This window comes from Globicephala melas, chromosome X (assembly GCF_963455315.2).
Source record: "Globicephala melas chromosome X, mGloMel1.2, whole genome shotgun sequence".
NCBI classification, from domain to species: Eukaryota; Metazoa; Chordata; class Mammalia; order Artiodactyla; family Delphinidae; genus Globicephala; species Globicephala melas.
The window spans coordinates 55,721,995-55,737,984 of record NC_083335.1 but is presented as its reverse complement, the minus strand read 5'-3'; the positions used below and the strand labels follow the sequence as shown (position 1 = coordinate 55,737,984).

At 36.4% G+C, this 15,990-nt stretch overlaps 1 protein-coding gene across 1 annotated transcript in view; it reads right to left on the bottom strand.

The window, feature by feature from the left end:
• CHM (CHM Rab escort protein) overlaps window positions 1-15,990 on the bottom strand; it is a 198,384-nt gene that overhangs the window by 165,581 nt on the left and 16,813 nt on the right. Inside the window, exon 2 of the mRNA XM_030849074.2 lies at window positions 5,898-5,964. Coding sequence (XP_030704934.1) covers window positions 5,898-5,964 — 67 coding nt within the window. The remainder of the gene's footprint in view (window positions 1-5,897; window positions 5,965-15,990) is intronic.

The window sequence follows — 15,990 nt, the reverse complement described above, 5'->3', positions numbered from 1 at the left end:
AATAGCCAAAACAATCTTGAGTAAGAAGAACAGATCTAGAGGAATCATGCCCCCTGACTTCAGACTATAATACAAAGCTACAGTAATCAAAACAGTCTGGTACTGGCACAAAAACAGACACATAGATCAGTGGAACAGAACAGAGAGCCCAGAAATAAACCATGTACTTATAGTCAATTAATCTACAACAAAGGAAGTAAGAATATATAATGGAGGAAAGACAGTCTCTTCAATAACTGGTGCTGGGAAAACCAGACAGCTACATGTAAAAGAATGAAATCAGAACATTCTCTAACACATGAAAAGATGCTCAACATCACTAATCATCAGGGAAATGCAAATCAAAACCACAATGAGATATCACCTCATACTTGTCAGTATGACTATTATCAAAAAGAACACAAATAACAAATGTTGGAGAGGATGTGGAGAAAAGGGAAGCCCAGTAGGAATGATACCTAGTATTCAGAACTTGGTTTCTAAATCCCATTCTTAAATACACAGAGAGAGGGCTCTTGGAAAAGTGGTTGATTCTAGGGCTAGAACAGGGAAAACACAAGATGAGGCTGGAGCATCCTGCAGTGTCAGAAAGAAAGGAAGTGCTCAAACAAGGATAGGCTATTTCACAAGGACACAAGAACCAACTGGAAAGAACTCACAATGACCAAAGCTGAAACAATTTGAACAACAAAATAAACAATGGTAGTATGAGATTATAACCCATAGTATAAAATAAATATCTATGAACCCACAGTGATACATATAATTTAATAAATAAATAAATGAGGAAAAAGAGACAGCTCTTATTTACAGAAGAATTGCAATAAATAAGTGAAAATGGGAAGAGGAAAATAGAAAATGACCATTAGGCAAACATTAGTGTACCTTGGGGGAGATAATTTGAGACTATTAACAACTAAATGCAAAGTGGGATCCTGGACCAGAACCTGAAACAGAAATATAACATTATTGAAAAAAATCAGTGAAATTCAAATTAGGTCTACAGTTTAGTAGTTAGTATTCCACCAATATTAATTTCTCAGTTTTGATCATGGTACTACGGCTACATGAGAGGTTAGCATTAGGAGAAGCTGAATAAAGTATATACAGAACCTCTCTGTACTAATTTTTCAACTTTACCACAAATCTAAAATTTGTTCAGAAAATCTTAATATTTTAATGCATTTAATGTATTATAATGTTTATAAAATTTACACACCAGGCAGATGCTCCACTGTTTATCCTTTGGCTTCATATGCCACCACCACCCCAAGTGCCAGAACACCACTACAGTTTGAGAAGCATGATTCTAATCTATTCAACAGTAGAACTTAATTGAGAAATAAGCAAAAATACAAGGTAATGATTTTCTACTTTGTCTACAAATTAGAATTAGTTAGAATAATTCAACTAATTGGTTTTTAATAAATACATACAGGTACATCAACAACAAAGACAGTGTGGTATATTTCAAAGAATGTTGGAATAGGAATAAGAACTGAGTTTTTCCCCAGTCATCTGCTTGTTTGACTATGGGCAAACCTCAACTTTCTCATCAACAGATAACTCCCTTCCAAACTACCATGAATCTACCATCTGTAGATGAGCAAGGACCAATGTTGCACTGAGCGTATATGAGGCAATTCTAAATTCCCATCACTAGAACAGTGGCTTGGTATATATAATATTTATCAAATATTTATTTAGGGACTGCTGTATTCCAGACCTCTCAGGCACTGGGGATATTAAGATGACTAAGACATGATCCCTAATCTCTAAAAGTCTAATAGAGCCAAGAGATCTATAAACAATAATAATACTGTGTGAAAAATATTATAAGAATGTACAGAAGACTTGAAAGTACAGGCAAATAGAAAAAATTAATACTACTTGGATTATCAAGGAAGACATCACTAGAAAGTGGTATACTAGCTATGTCCTAAAGAAGGAGTACTCTATTCGCATAGAATAGGGACCAGCATGAAAAAAGGCATAAAGATGTGAGAGAATACTGTATACTTAGAGAGAGTACATGATGGGATACTGTTGAAGCAGGCTGTAGGTGGAAGGGGAAATTTCTATGAGAATTTACAACTGCAAACTTGAACCACAGGTGATTATGGTGTTCTAATACATGCTACTCACATAAACCAAGAAACCTCAAGCCTAGAAATTAACATACAAATTGTTTTGAGCCAGTGTAGTAGATGATGGTTCCCCAAAGTTGTCGATGTCCTAATCCCCAGAAGCTGTGAATAAGCTTTCTTATATGACAAAACGGACTTTGCTAACATGCATAAATAAAGTATCCTGAGATGGGAGGAATATCCTACAGTATCCAGGTAGGCCCCAATGTAAACACAAGGTTCCTTATGAGAGAGGCAAGAAGGTCAGGGGCAGAAAAACAAGGTAGCATGATAGAGGGTGAAGTGAGGCTCTTGAAGATGGAAGAAGGGGCCATAAGCCAAGGAATGAGGTGGCCTCTAGAAGCTGAAAAAGATAAGGAAACAGATGCTCCCCTGAATCCTCCAAAAGGAATGTAACACTGCCTGCCTACAACTTGATTTCAGACCCGTAAGATTCATTTCATACTTCTGACCTGCAGAACTGTAAAAGAATAACTTTGTGTTGTGTTAAGCTACTACATTTGTGGTAATTTGTTACAGCAGCAATAGGAACTAATATGGTCAGTAATAGCACTGGCTGACCAGGCAAAAGTAAATGCAAAACCACTTAGTACGAACATACCCCCTCAAACAGGTCACACAGCATTCCCACAGATAAAGCCCCGCTAAAGAAAAACTGGAAATTTTAGGGAAAGGAAATAAGAAAAAGTACTGACCCTGAAGATGGAGAGAAAATGACAAAGAGCAGTATTAAACCTCAAAGAACTTCACATAAAATATTTCACACGTTTTTAAAAAAATGAATTGAAACACAAAGAAACACGATGGCTTTAAAAAATAACCCAACAGGACTTCTAGAAATGAAAGTCATTGAAGAAAATGATAGCTAGGATAAATAGAAAATTAGACTCATCTAAAGACAGAGTTAATGAACTAGAGGTCTGCAAACATTTTCTATAAAGGGCCAGATAGTAAATTTTTAGGCTTTGCAGACCACACAGTTTTTGTTACAACTATTTAACTCTTTGACTTTGTAGTGTGAAAGCAGCCATAGTCAATATGTAAACATGTATATCTATAAGTATATAATAAGCATGGTTGTGTTCCAATATGACTTTATTTAAAAAAAAAAAGTGGCTGACCTGTGGGCCATAGTTGCTAACCCCAGAACAAGAAGATAAAGCTGAGAAAACTACTCAGAATGCTGTATCAAAAGGTAAAAAGATGAAAAATATGAAAGTGACATTAAAAGGCATAAAGGATAGAATGAAAAGGTGCAATTTATAAGAGAATTTCCAAAAGAAAGAAGAGAGATGTTTGAAGAAACAGTTGAGGGTTTTCCCACCAACAAAAGGCATAAGTCATCTGATTTCAAGAAACAAAACAATTTCTGAACAGTATAAATAGAAATAAAATCCACACCTTGACAGATAAGAGGAAGACTATATAACTATAAAGACAAACAGAAGAATATCAAAGCAATCAGAAAATAAAAAAGAGAATTCACCTACCAAAGAACAACATTTCTCAACAACAACAAACAACAGTATTGTTAGAGTAATATAAGTTAACATTTACTAAGGGCTTACTATGTTTCAGGCACTGTTATAAATCCATTACATTGATTATTTTATTTAATCCAATAAACAATCTTATAAATTACTATTACAATTGCACTTTATATCAAGAAACTGAGTTACAGAAAGATTAATTAATTTGTCAAAGGTTACACACCTAGTAAGTGAAGAAACCAGGACTTAAACCCAGGTATACTAGCTTAAAAGCCCATATACAACTTCCCAGTTGGAGCCAAAGCACGGGAAGTTGGTTGAAATGTAAAAGGTACCATTGCTATGGAAAGTAGTAAGGCAGTTCCTCAAAAAATTAAAAATAGAATTACTATATCAATTCTGGGTATATATCTAAAAGAACTGAAAGCAGGATCTTGACGATATATTTGCACATCCATGTTCATAGCAGCATTATTCACTATAGTCAAGAGGTGGAAGCGAGTCAAATGTTTATAAACAGATGAATAAATATAGTATATACATACAATGGAATATTATTCAGCCTTAAAAAGGAAGGAAATTCTGACACATGATACAAAATGGATGAGCCTTGAGGACATTATACTGACTGAAATAAGCCAATCACGAAAAGACAAATAACGTATAATTCCAATTATATGAGGAATCTAGAGAAGTAAAATTCATGGAGACAGAAAGTAGAATGGTAGTTGCCAGGGCTGGGGGGAAGAGGAATGGAGAGTTATTGTTTAATGGGCATAGAGTTCAGGTTTGTAATATCAAAAGTCCTGGAGATCTGCTACACAACAATATGAATATACTTAACACTACTCAACTGTATACACTTAGAAATAGTTAAGATGGCAAATTTTATGTTATGTGTTCTTTTTACCACAATTTAAAAGTTATTTGCATTTAAACTTAGACATGCACTAGCTGGGTAAAGTTAGAAAAATTACTTAACCTCTCTATGCCTCACATCCCACCCCCATTTGCTAAATTGGGATAACACCACCCTCCTCACTCAGCTGTGACGAGAGTTAAATTATATAACGTGCAAAGAAACTGATATGGGAAGTAGCTTACAGTGTGAGCACAACAAATAACTTTGGGAAATTTAAGATTTTATTTTCAATTTTAGATTAACATTATCAGAAATAAATTTGAATTTACATTCTTATTAAGCCTTTTTAAAGCACACTGGCCCAGTACCTCAGCTTTCAAGGCAGCAAGTTTTTCAGCATGTGAATCCATATGTCAAAAAGACTGAATTAAGACATTAACACAGCAGTTACACATATGATAGTGAAAGAGAATTCCAAGAGCAGGACTTGAGAACAGAAACTAATTTAATTTAGAAATTTCATCCAATAACTGAGGAGTTATGCTTTGAAAATAAATTTAGAAAGGGTAAATGAACTAATACCACTTTTGGATTCCTACATATTTACAACGGGATAATATATGAGAAGGCACTGTGAACTATAGCAAATCTTGTTATTCTTAGTATTCTGACATTCTGAAAAACTTGCAGTTACTATCAAACAGAAAATATAAAGTCATTATTTCTTGTTTCCTTTCTACTCCTATTTAATGAACAATTAAAGGGCCAAAATACAACAGTCAAAAGCACTAAATAAATAGGCAAAAAGTTAAGGGTTTGTTTCAGGAGGAAGCAGGAAGGGAAAGATTTATGCTTTATCTTAAACTTGAATTTTCCATTAACTTCCTTTTTATCATCACATTTAAGGAAAAAGGGGAAAACAAAATTCTAGATATTCTAGATTTTTCTAATAGTTTAAATTTTGATGAATTTTAAGAAAACCACATACTCTTATCAGCTGATTTTTTCAACAATCAAATACAAAGCCTAAAATACAACAGCATATACAGGTTTTACACACCCACACATGTATATAATTAAATGGTCAGGTGTGAGGTTTCCAAGCCTCTTGGAGAATTATCATTTAAAAAAACAAAATCACTCATGTGAAAAATAAAATTATGGTACATTTGGTTTATCCTCAAAGGAAACAGTACACTATTTCACAGAGTATAATAGTAAAGCCTGTACATTATATATTTCACGTTTTTGGTGAAAATTAAACAATTCCAATTATTTTCCTAACTTAAAAAGTTTATATAGGATGTATATATATACACAAACACGTGTGTATATTTAAATTTTAATTTTGTATAGAGGTATTTAGGAAGTATCAAATGCTACCATTGATAAACTTACGAATCAACATGCAGAACCCTCTGGCCACTTCTTGAACATGCAGCCGCAATGATGGATTCAGGCAAACCTATAAAAACATACACCTATATCATTTAGAATGTAGAAATATATATATATATATATATATAAAACACAAAAAATATTCATGCCGTCGCTGTATAGAAGAGTTTAACAAAAGAGGCTCATTCTTGTATTCAAAATTATAGTTTGTATTATTATGCTGTTGAATGATGTTTCTTAAACATATACTACTAATACTGAAAATTTTATCATGTGGAAGAGAGGTTTTTAAAAATCAAGTACTTAAACTCTTTTTATCTACCAATTACCATAAATGAGCAACTGTCAGAATATTGTTCATATAGCACTTTGTTATTTAGAAACTATGTTCAGGAGGGTGGGAGGGAGGGAGGGAGACGCAAGAGGGAAGAGATATGGGAACATATGTATATGTATAACTGATTCACTTTGTTATAAAGCAGAAACTAACACACCATTGTAAAGCAATTATACCCCAATAAAGATGTTAAAAAAAAAAAAAGAAAAGAAACTATGTTCACACACTAGCTCATCTGATTCTCCCAAATGCACTGAGAGAGAAGGATCTGCATACACATTTTAGAGATGAAGAAGAAACTAAAGTGCAAATTGGTTAACTTGCTGCCCAATGCTTTACAAAAAAAAAAAGTTCTAGAGTTGAAATTTTAACCCAAATCTTAACTCCAAGCCACAGTGCCTCTTTGGGGGAATGGCATACATTTTTCAGTTTAAGCAATAGCTTAACTAATTTAAAAAGAGGCCATTTACATGATATATTATTTTACTTCTGGTTAATACAGCAGTTTGATAAGAATATTACTGTTTGGGAATTAAATTAAGCCACACCATAAAGTTTGTTATCATAAAAGGAAATATATATATTACTACTACCAGTACCAAAAAAATTTACTAAAGATAACAATTTTATAATAAAAAATTCAGATGTTCAGCTACATCAACTAGTTAATACTCTATGTTGTAAATTTAAGACTCTTCCATAACTTTTTATCATAAGAGCTACCATTTCAACAGAGGCTATTAAATCTTTTATATCAGTCCGATGAACAAAGCATGTTTTGAAAGTTTAGTGCTGCTACTGTTTCACTACAATGAGATACCACGGACCTCTTGGAATTTTACCTAGTAGAAAAGAAATAGCATTCTTTTGGCAAGGGTTTAAACTACACACTAAGCATCAAGGATTTCAAGAAAAGAGAATGATTATCTTCTTTATGTAAAAAGCAATATGCATATGGAAGCAACTTATGTAGTCAATCTGTAGTTAAAACCACATTAAACAAAAGATTCAGCTGCATTCATGGAAGAACTAGAGTTTTCTAGTGGTGAACGCTTTGTGGGTATAAAATGTTTGGTTCAAAAAAGAAGTTCTGACCAAATGTACTGAATATAGCCATTAAATATCAATTATTGGAAATAAGCCATCATAAAGTTGCAACCTTAACTTTGGATATAATACACAGGAAAAAATTTTGTGGTGTAGGAGGAAATAGAAGGAAGAAAGGAAAATTCTAAATAGTTAAGCATACTTAGTTCTTCAAACGGTTAAAACTGTATTGTTCTAATGTCTTTTGTCTTAAGACTAACTGAATTTTTATATCTAAAAAATAACTTTCCTTATGAATGAAATTCAGTCACTATGGTACTGTAAAAGCTGCTAAGTGGCTTAAAAAGGACAATAGCAAAGAAATATTCAGGAAGCAGGATTAGTAGTATGTTTATGTGTGTAATAATGACAGCATTAATAATACATCACCAAACATCAGTACAGGGCTTTATGATTCACAATGCATTTTCATACACATCATCTCATTTATTCCTCATTATAACTCTGGGAAGCAGGCAGTATTATCCATGCGAAAAAAATGGGATGAGAAATGTTAAATAACTTGCCAAAGATCAAGTAATTCAGTAATTCGGCATCACAAATTCAAATTACCATGGTAAATTCACTCTCTCCAACTTGGACAAGAGTCTGAGAATGAGGATGTAAGGGCAGGATAGCAACGTAATGAAATGGGCATGGTCCCAGTCAGACAGAGCTAAGTTTGAATCTTAGTTTTGCTGCTTAACTAGCTATGAGATCTCAGGCAAGTCACTTGACTTCTCTTAGCTTTTGTTTCTTCATCCATCAATGGGAATACCACCATCTACCTCATAGGGTTGTTCAGTTGTTAGCAGAGGGTACTTGCTCTATAAAGAATACCTACTTTTATTTTCTTCAGAAAGATATTTTAGAAGCACTACATTTTCACCTAAATACTACTCCAAACATACACCCATTTTTACCAGATGCCAACTCCAATGGCAAACAATAATAAAATTACCCTCCTCTATTTGGATCAAATTAGCTGTTACTTTGGATAGGCAAATAGGCATGTGGTTATTCCCACGGTTGCGATCAACACAGTCAGGAGTCATGTCTCTGCTGACAAGGCAAAACCAAGGATAGATTTCAATACTGAACATGATTTAAGTTCAAATTACATAAAACCAAAATGATTATCATTTGTGTTTTCCCTTAATATTTCCATCCAGACATCCCCTCAAGTTCGTGAAACTGATAGGCTATTTCTGTGTTAAATGGTAAGGGCCTATTATCTTCATGCTTTTTTTTTTAACTGTGAATAAATTTTAGTAAATGTAGAGTCATGCAACTACCACAACAATCACGTTTTAGAACACTTCCATCACCACCAAATTTTCCTCAAGCCCCTTTGTAATTAATCTTCATCCCTTCCTCATGCCCCAGGAAACCAGATTTGCCTTTTCTAGAATTTCATGTAAATGGAATCATACAGAACAGTATATATAATTTTTTCTTGATTTTTTTACTTAATATGATAATTTTGAGATTCATCCATGTTGTTGTACCAGCACTCCATTTTTTCTAGTTGTTACTAATCCATTGTATATCATCATTTTCTTTTTTTATCTGTACATCAGTTGATGGGCATTTCGATTGTTTCCAGTTTGGGACTATCATGAAATAATGATACTATGAACATTCATGTATAAGTCTTCCAGTGGACATATGTTTTCATTTCTCTCAGATAAATACCTAAGAGTGGAATTGCTGGGTCATATGGTAAGTGTATTTTAACATTTTAAGAAACTTCATTTTTTGAAATGGCTATATAGTTTTGCATTCCCACCAGCACTGTATGAGATTTCCAGTTGCTCCACACTGTCACCAATTCTTCTTATTTTTAGTCTTTTAAATCTTACCAACTCTAGTGTGGGTATAGTGGCACCTCATTGTGGTTTTAAGTTGCATTTCGCTGAGAATCTTTTCATGTGCTTTTTGACCATCCATATAGTTTCCTTTGTGTGGTATCTATTCAAGTATTTTTCTCATTTTATTATTGGATTGCTTTATAATTGAGTTGTAAGAGAATTTTATATTGTCTGGATACAAGTCCTTTTTCAAATATATGCCTTACAGGTATTTTCTCTTTATCAATGGCTTACCTTTTCATTTCCTGTGTTTTTGATAAGCTAATGTTTTAATCTTTATGAAGTCCAACTTACTATTTTTTCTTTTATGATTCATGCTTTTTGTATTCTATGTAAGGAACTTTTACTTGATTCAAAGTCACAAAGATTTTCTCCTAAATTCTTCTAGAAGATTTACGGTGCTAGCTCTTAGATTTAGGCCAACGATCTGGGTTTTTTTTTTTTGTTTGTTTTATGTTTTTATTGGGGTATAGTTGTTTTACAATGTTGTGTTAGTTTCTACTGTACAGCGAAGTGGAATTCCCTGTGCTATACAGCAGGTTCTCATTAGTTATCTATTTTATACATATTAGTGTATATAGGTCAATCCCAATCTCCCACTTCATCCCACCCCCACCCTTTCCCCCTTTGGTGTCCATATGGCAATGATCTGTTTTGACTTAAATTTTGTGTATGTCATGAGGAAAAGGTTTAGGTACCTCTCTTAATGTCGATATCCAATTATTCCAGCATGATTTATTGAAGACTATTTCCTACCTTGGTAACTTCATCAAAACTCAATTGACCATGTCAGTGTGGGTCTGTTTCTGGACTCTCTGTTGCATTAATCCATGTGTCTATCCTTATGCCACTACCACACTGTCTTGATTATTGTACATTTTACGGTTAAGTCCTAAAATCAGGTAGAATAAGTCCTCCAACTTCATCCTTTTTAAATATTGTCTTGGCCATTCTAGATCCTTTGAAGTGCTGCATTTTCAATACGCTTTAATGTTATATAATGCTACACAGTTTTATAGACAAAGAAGCCACAGACACATAGAGGTCTGGACAATTTGTCTGACTTTACAAGGTTGGGCTCCCTGTCTCTTTGTGGCCACAACTCACTTTCCTACTGGAATGTCAGCTTCATAAGAGCAGGGACTGTGTATATTTTATTCACCACTGAATCCCCAGTAAAGCAGCGCTTGTGGTAGGTTTTCAACAAATATGTGTTGAACAGAAGATATCTTCATGCTTATAATGATTAGAGCGACAGACTAATAATACAGTTAATAATGTCTTCCTGGCCAGGATTTCATATTTCTTCCCATCCATTCAATAAACACCGAGTTCCTTGAACAGAGGAGGCACATAGTAGATTCTCTATAAATACCTGTTTAGGGAAAGAAAAGAAGACATACATACAACAATGGGGAAAGGGAAGAGAGAGAGAGGGATAGAACAGACTGTGATAGGTAGTGAGGGGAAAAAAAAGATAAAGGCAATGCCTAGCCTAAAAGAGCTCAGAGTCTAAAGAATAAGAATTTAAAGGGACTGAAATAACAAAGGTAATTAAAACTGTTAGAGGAACACAAAGGAAAGAAGCATTCCCTCTGTAGAGGTGAGTCATGGAAAGCTCCAAGGAGCAGGGGACACTAACCAGCTGGGTCTTTCAGATCTGTAATAACACAACTGAAAAGTGTAGAAGAAAAAAGCTGAAGGAAAAGGGAAAGTGGAAGGGAATATTCTTGGCAAAGGGTGAAGGAAGAGAGTACCAAAAAGTGATGGCCCAAAGAGTGGTTGGAGCCAAACTGTGGAGTCTGAACTTGAACCTGTAAGCAACAGGGAGTCTAAGATTTTAGCCATAAGAACAAGATCTAATCAGTGTTTCAGAAAAATAACTCTAGGCACAGCACGAAGGATGACTTTGCATAAAACTGGAGCTTTAGGTTTCATTTTTTTTTTTAATTCTTATTTAGGAAAAGTTAACATAATTAAACTTTTTGGTCTTACTTATAATTTAGCAAAATAAGTAAAACAACTAACTGCTTGTTTTGTTTAAATTAATATTTATAAGCTCAATTTTAATAGCTTTTAAACCCTTGACTAATTTCAAAATAAAGCCTTTTTTTTTAACACTTAGCACCATAAAAAGTGAACTACTTAGCTTCTGAATCATTACTCAAATTCACACAACATCCTTGTGAGGCATTTATATGGAACATATATAGGCTTATTACAATGAATTATACAGTCTCTCCCACAAGGGAAAGCCAGACATGAGTTAGAAACAAATAATCAGGGTTAAGTCACACAGCATTACACTGGAAACACACTGTAAAAAATCTGAGTACAAATATACAAGTACAATGTTTTCAACTGTAATATAGGGCTAATAATATATCTCATAGGGATATATGGAAGAATAGGTTAAAAAATGATATAAAACACCTTACACAGTGTCTCCTAGCATGTCGCTGACATTCAATAAATATTGGTTCTCTTCCCTTCTCTTCCTACCCCTTCAATAACAAATCTGAAGTTACCTGAAGTTATACTTAAGCTATTTGAAGGGAAAAAAACTACCATTTGTTTACTATTGACTTAAGTTATCCTCAAAGATCTAACAACTTAAAATAGTTTCTTGAAAAGAAAGTCCAATAGCCTTTTCTATACGTACACTATAGGGCTTTTCCAGATGTATGCTACAGAAGTTCATTAAATACTTAATATCATTTAAACATTTCACATCATTAAATATGATCATTAAATTCATTAGTGAGGCTGTTTCAAAGAACTCTGCCAAAGGATTGTAGGAAAAATGTATAAATCTGATGCAAGATCATCAATTTTACTGGCAAGTCATTTTTATCAAACACAGGTAAATACTAGGTATTATATTAGCATTTCATAACAGCTTGTAACAGGGGAAACTGAGGTTTGTTACATTACGTCCCTCTAAGTTGAGGTTCTGTTATAAAGTTGGCAACTAGAAAAAATATATTAGAAGCTTATAGAATGTTATATGATCATATAACAAACACACAGTCCCAGCTCTATGATTTTCCAAAACCTGTCTAGATAAAAAGATGTTTCACTATCAAACGAAGCTAAGCTAAAATCAAGCCCAAAAAGGTATGAAATTAGCATTTTCAAGAATCTTATCTAAAATATTTTATAGGAATGAAACCATTATTTATTCATTTTTCAAAATCCCCTTTTAATCCAAATCCTTAATGTTGAACCTCATCACTTACAACTACAATATTTAGGTTAGCACTCTATGATCTATTCTTAAAATTGTATTAGTATCTGGAATTGATTTTTCCTAACACTATACTTACATAAGATAAGCATTAAATACTTACACCACTCCCAGCATATCAAACAATATATAACAGATTCCCCTGACAGGACTTTGATGACCTGGCAAAGCCTGAGTGCTTTCAGCCCAAATCATATGAAACCATAAATCACTCTTTATTTTATAGAACATTTCAAAATGGATTCCTGCTCTCTACCTTGAAAGTCATTTCATGTGTTATTTATAACTAGTGAAGACCAAAATGGAAAGAAAATTACATACAACTAGAAAATTTACTGCGACTTTTTATAAAGAATAACTTCTTTTTTTTAGGAATAAAGTAGAATTACTGGCAAGGAAAAACTTGTGAGTATAAGAAGCTTTTAGAGAGCCACATCCTTTACTATTTAAACAACCCTATGTACAGACCTTCTGTACCATCGTAAACAAAGCATAAACAACATTAGGTACAGAACTGACTAGATTAAGCAATGCAAAGGTAAAACGACCCACTTAACTCATGTCACAGCTGCTCAAAGTGACATCACAAAATTAGACAGAAATTAAATTTCAACGCAGGTTTAAGTAGTTTTGTTCATTCCTATTAAATAATAAGTTAAAAGGTTTATATCTTATATTTACTTTTTAGTGGTTACCTTAAAAAGAAAAAAAACTGCCAGTGAAGTAGCTTAGGGAAACTCCAAGAAGTATAGATAAAAAGACTGTTTTTAAATTGACAATTATTGTAATTCAGTTTGACCCACACGAAATATCAAACATACTAATAAATTTAATATCTATGGACTTCTTCCTCATGGGAGAAAATACTGTTAATAATATCTACGTAGGGGAGCAGCTGCTGCAGCTTGCAGGTGTGGTGGGGGCCGGCCGAGCTGACCAAGCACAGACCCGGCGCGGCGGAGCTGTGGCCCTGGGGCAGCCCGCGCCGGGGACATGCGCTGATTCGATCCCTCAGGAGAAGTCTGACACCTACCGAGTAGTCTTTCAATTCCTACAAGAAATCAAGAAAAAGAAAGCATTTGTGGGGGGTGCTGGGAAGATGGCGAAAGAGTAAGAGGCGGAGATCACCTTCCTCCCCACAGATACACCAGAAATACATCTACACGTGGAACACCTCCTACAGAACACCTACTGAAGGCTGGCAGAAGACCTCAGACCTCCCAAAAGGCAAGAAACTCCCCACGTACCTGGGTAGGGCAAAAGAAAAAAAAGAAAAAACAGAGACAAAAGAATAGGGACGGGACCTGCACCAGTGGGAGGGAGCTGCGAAGGAGGAAAGGTTTCTACACACTAGGAAGCCCCTCGCGGGCGGAGACTGCGGGAGGCGGAGGGGGGAGCTTCGGAGCCGCGGAGTAGAGCCAGCAGCAAGGGTGCGGAGGGCAAAGCGGGGAGATTCCCGCACAGAGGATTGGTGCCGACCGGTACTCACCAGCCCGAGAGGCTTGTCTGCTCACCCGCCAGGGCGGGCGGGGCAGCGAGCTGAGGCCTGGGCTTTGGTCGGAGCGCAGGGAGAGGACTGGGGTTGGCGGCTTGAACACAGCCTGAAAGGCTTAGTGCACCACGGCTAGCGGGGAGGGAGTCCGGGGGAAAAGTCTGCACCTGCCGAAGAGGCAAGAGACTATTTCTTCTCTCTTTGTTTCCTGGTGCACGAGGACAGGGGTTTAAGAACGCTGCTTAAAGGAACCCCAGAGACGGGCCCGAGCCGCGGCTAAAAGCGCAGACCCCAGAGACGGGCGGGAGACGCTAAGGCTGCTGCTGCTGCCACCAAGGGGCCTGTGTGGGAGCACAGGTCACTATCCACACCCCTCTTCCGGGGAGCCTGTGCAGCCCGCCACTGCCAGGTTCCCGGGATCCAGAGACAACTTCCCCGGGAGAATGCACGGGAGAATGCACGGCGGGCCTCAGGCTGGTGCAACGTCATGCCGGCCTCTGCCGCCGCAGGCCCGCCCCACATGCAGTGCCCCTCCCTCCCCTCCCCCAGCCTGAGTGCGCCAGAGCCCCCGAATCAGCTGCTCCTTTAACCCCGTCCTGTCTGAGCAAAAAACAGACGCCCTCCAGCGACCTACACGCAGAGGCAGGGCCAAATCCAAAGCTGAGCCCCTGTGAGCTGTGAGAACAAAGAAGAGAAAGGGAAATCTCTCCCAGCAGCCTCAGAAGCAGCGGATGAAAGCTCCACAATCAACTTGATGTACCCTGCATCTGTGGAATACATGAATAGACAACGAATCATCCCAAATTGAGCAAGATCTTTGAGAGCAAGATCTATGATTTTTTCCCCTTTTCCTCTTTTTGTGAATGTGTATGTGTATGCTTCTGTGTGAGATCTTGTCTGTATAGCTTTGCTTCCACCATCTGTCCCAGGGTTCTATCCGTCCATTTTTTAAAATATTTTTCCTAATAATTAATTTTAATTTTAATAACTTTATTATACTTTACGTTTGTTCTTTATTCCTTCCTTCCGTCCTTCCTTCCCTCCTTTAGACAACAAATCATACCAAATTGAGGAGGTGGACTTTGAGAGCAAGATTTATGGTTTTTTCCCCTTTACCTTTGTGAGGGTGTATGTGTATGCTTCTGTGTAAGATTTTGTCTGTATAGCTTTGCTTCCACCATTTGTCCTAAGGTTCTATCCGTCCTGTTTTTTCCCTAAATAATTACTTTTTAATTCAATAACTTTATTATACTTTATTTTATTTTACTGTATCTTCTTTCTGTCTTTTTTCCTTCCTTCCCTCCTTCCTTACTTCCTTCCTCCCTCCCTCCTTTGTTTCCTTCTTGCCTTTTCTTTCTCTCTTTATTTCTTTTTCTTTCTTCCTTCCTTTCTTCCTTCCTTCCTTCCCTCCTTTCTTTCTTTCTTTCTACCTTCCTACTTCTACTAATTCTCTCTACTTTTTCTACCTTTTATTCTGAGCCGTGTGGATGAAAGACTCTTGGTGCTCCAGCCAGGAGTCAGGGCTCTGCCTCTGAGGTGGAAGAGCCAACTTCAGGACACTGCTCAACAAGAGACCTCCCAGCTCCACAGAATACCAAACGGCAAAAATCTCCCAGAGATCTCCATCTCAACGCCAGCACCCAACTTCACTCAATGACCAGCAAGCTAAAGTGCTGGACACCCTATGCCAAACAACTAGCAAAACAGGAACACAACCCCACCCATTAGCAGAGAGGCTGTCTAAAATCATAATAACTCCACAGACACCCCAAAACACACCACCAGACGTGGCCCTGCCCACCAGAGAGACGAGATCCAGCCTCATCCACCACAACACAGGCACTAGTCCCCTCCACCAGGAAGCCTACACAACCCACTGAACCAACCTTAGCCACTGCAGACAGACATCAAAAACAGTGGAAACTACGAACCTGCAGCCTCCAAAAAGGAGATTCCAAACACAGTAAGATAAGCAAAATGAGAAGACAGAAAAACACACAGCCGATGAATGAGCAAGATAAAAACCCACCAGACCTAACAAATGAAGAGGAAATAGGCAG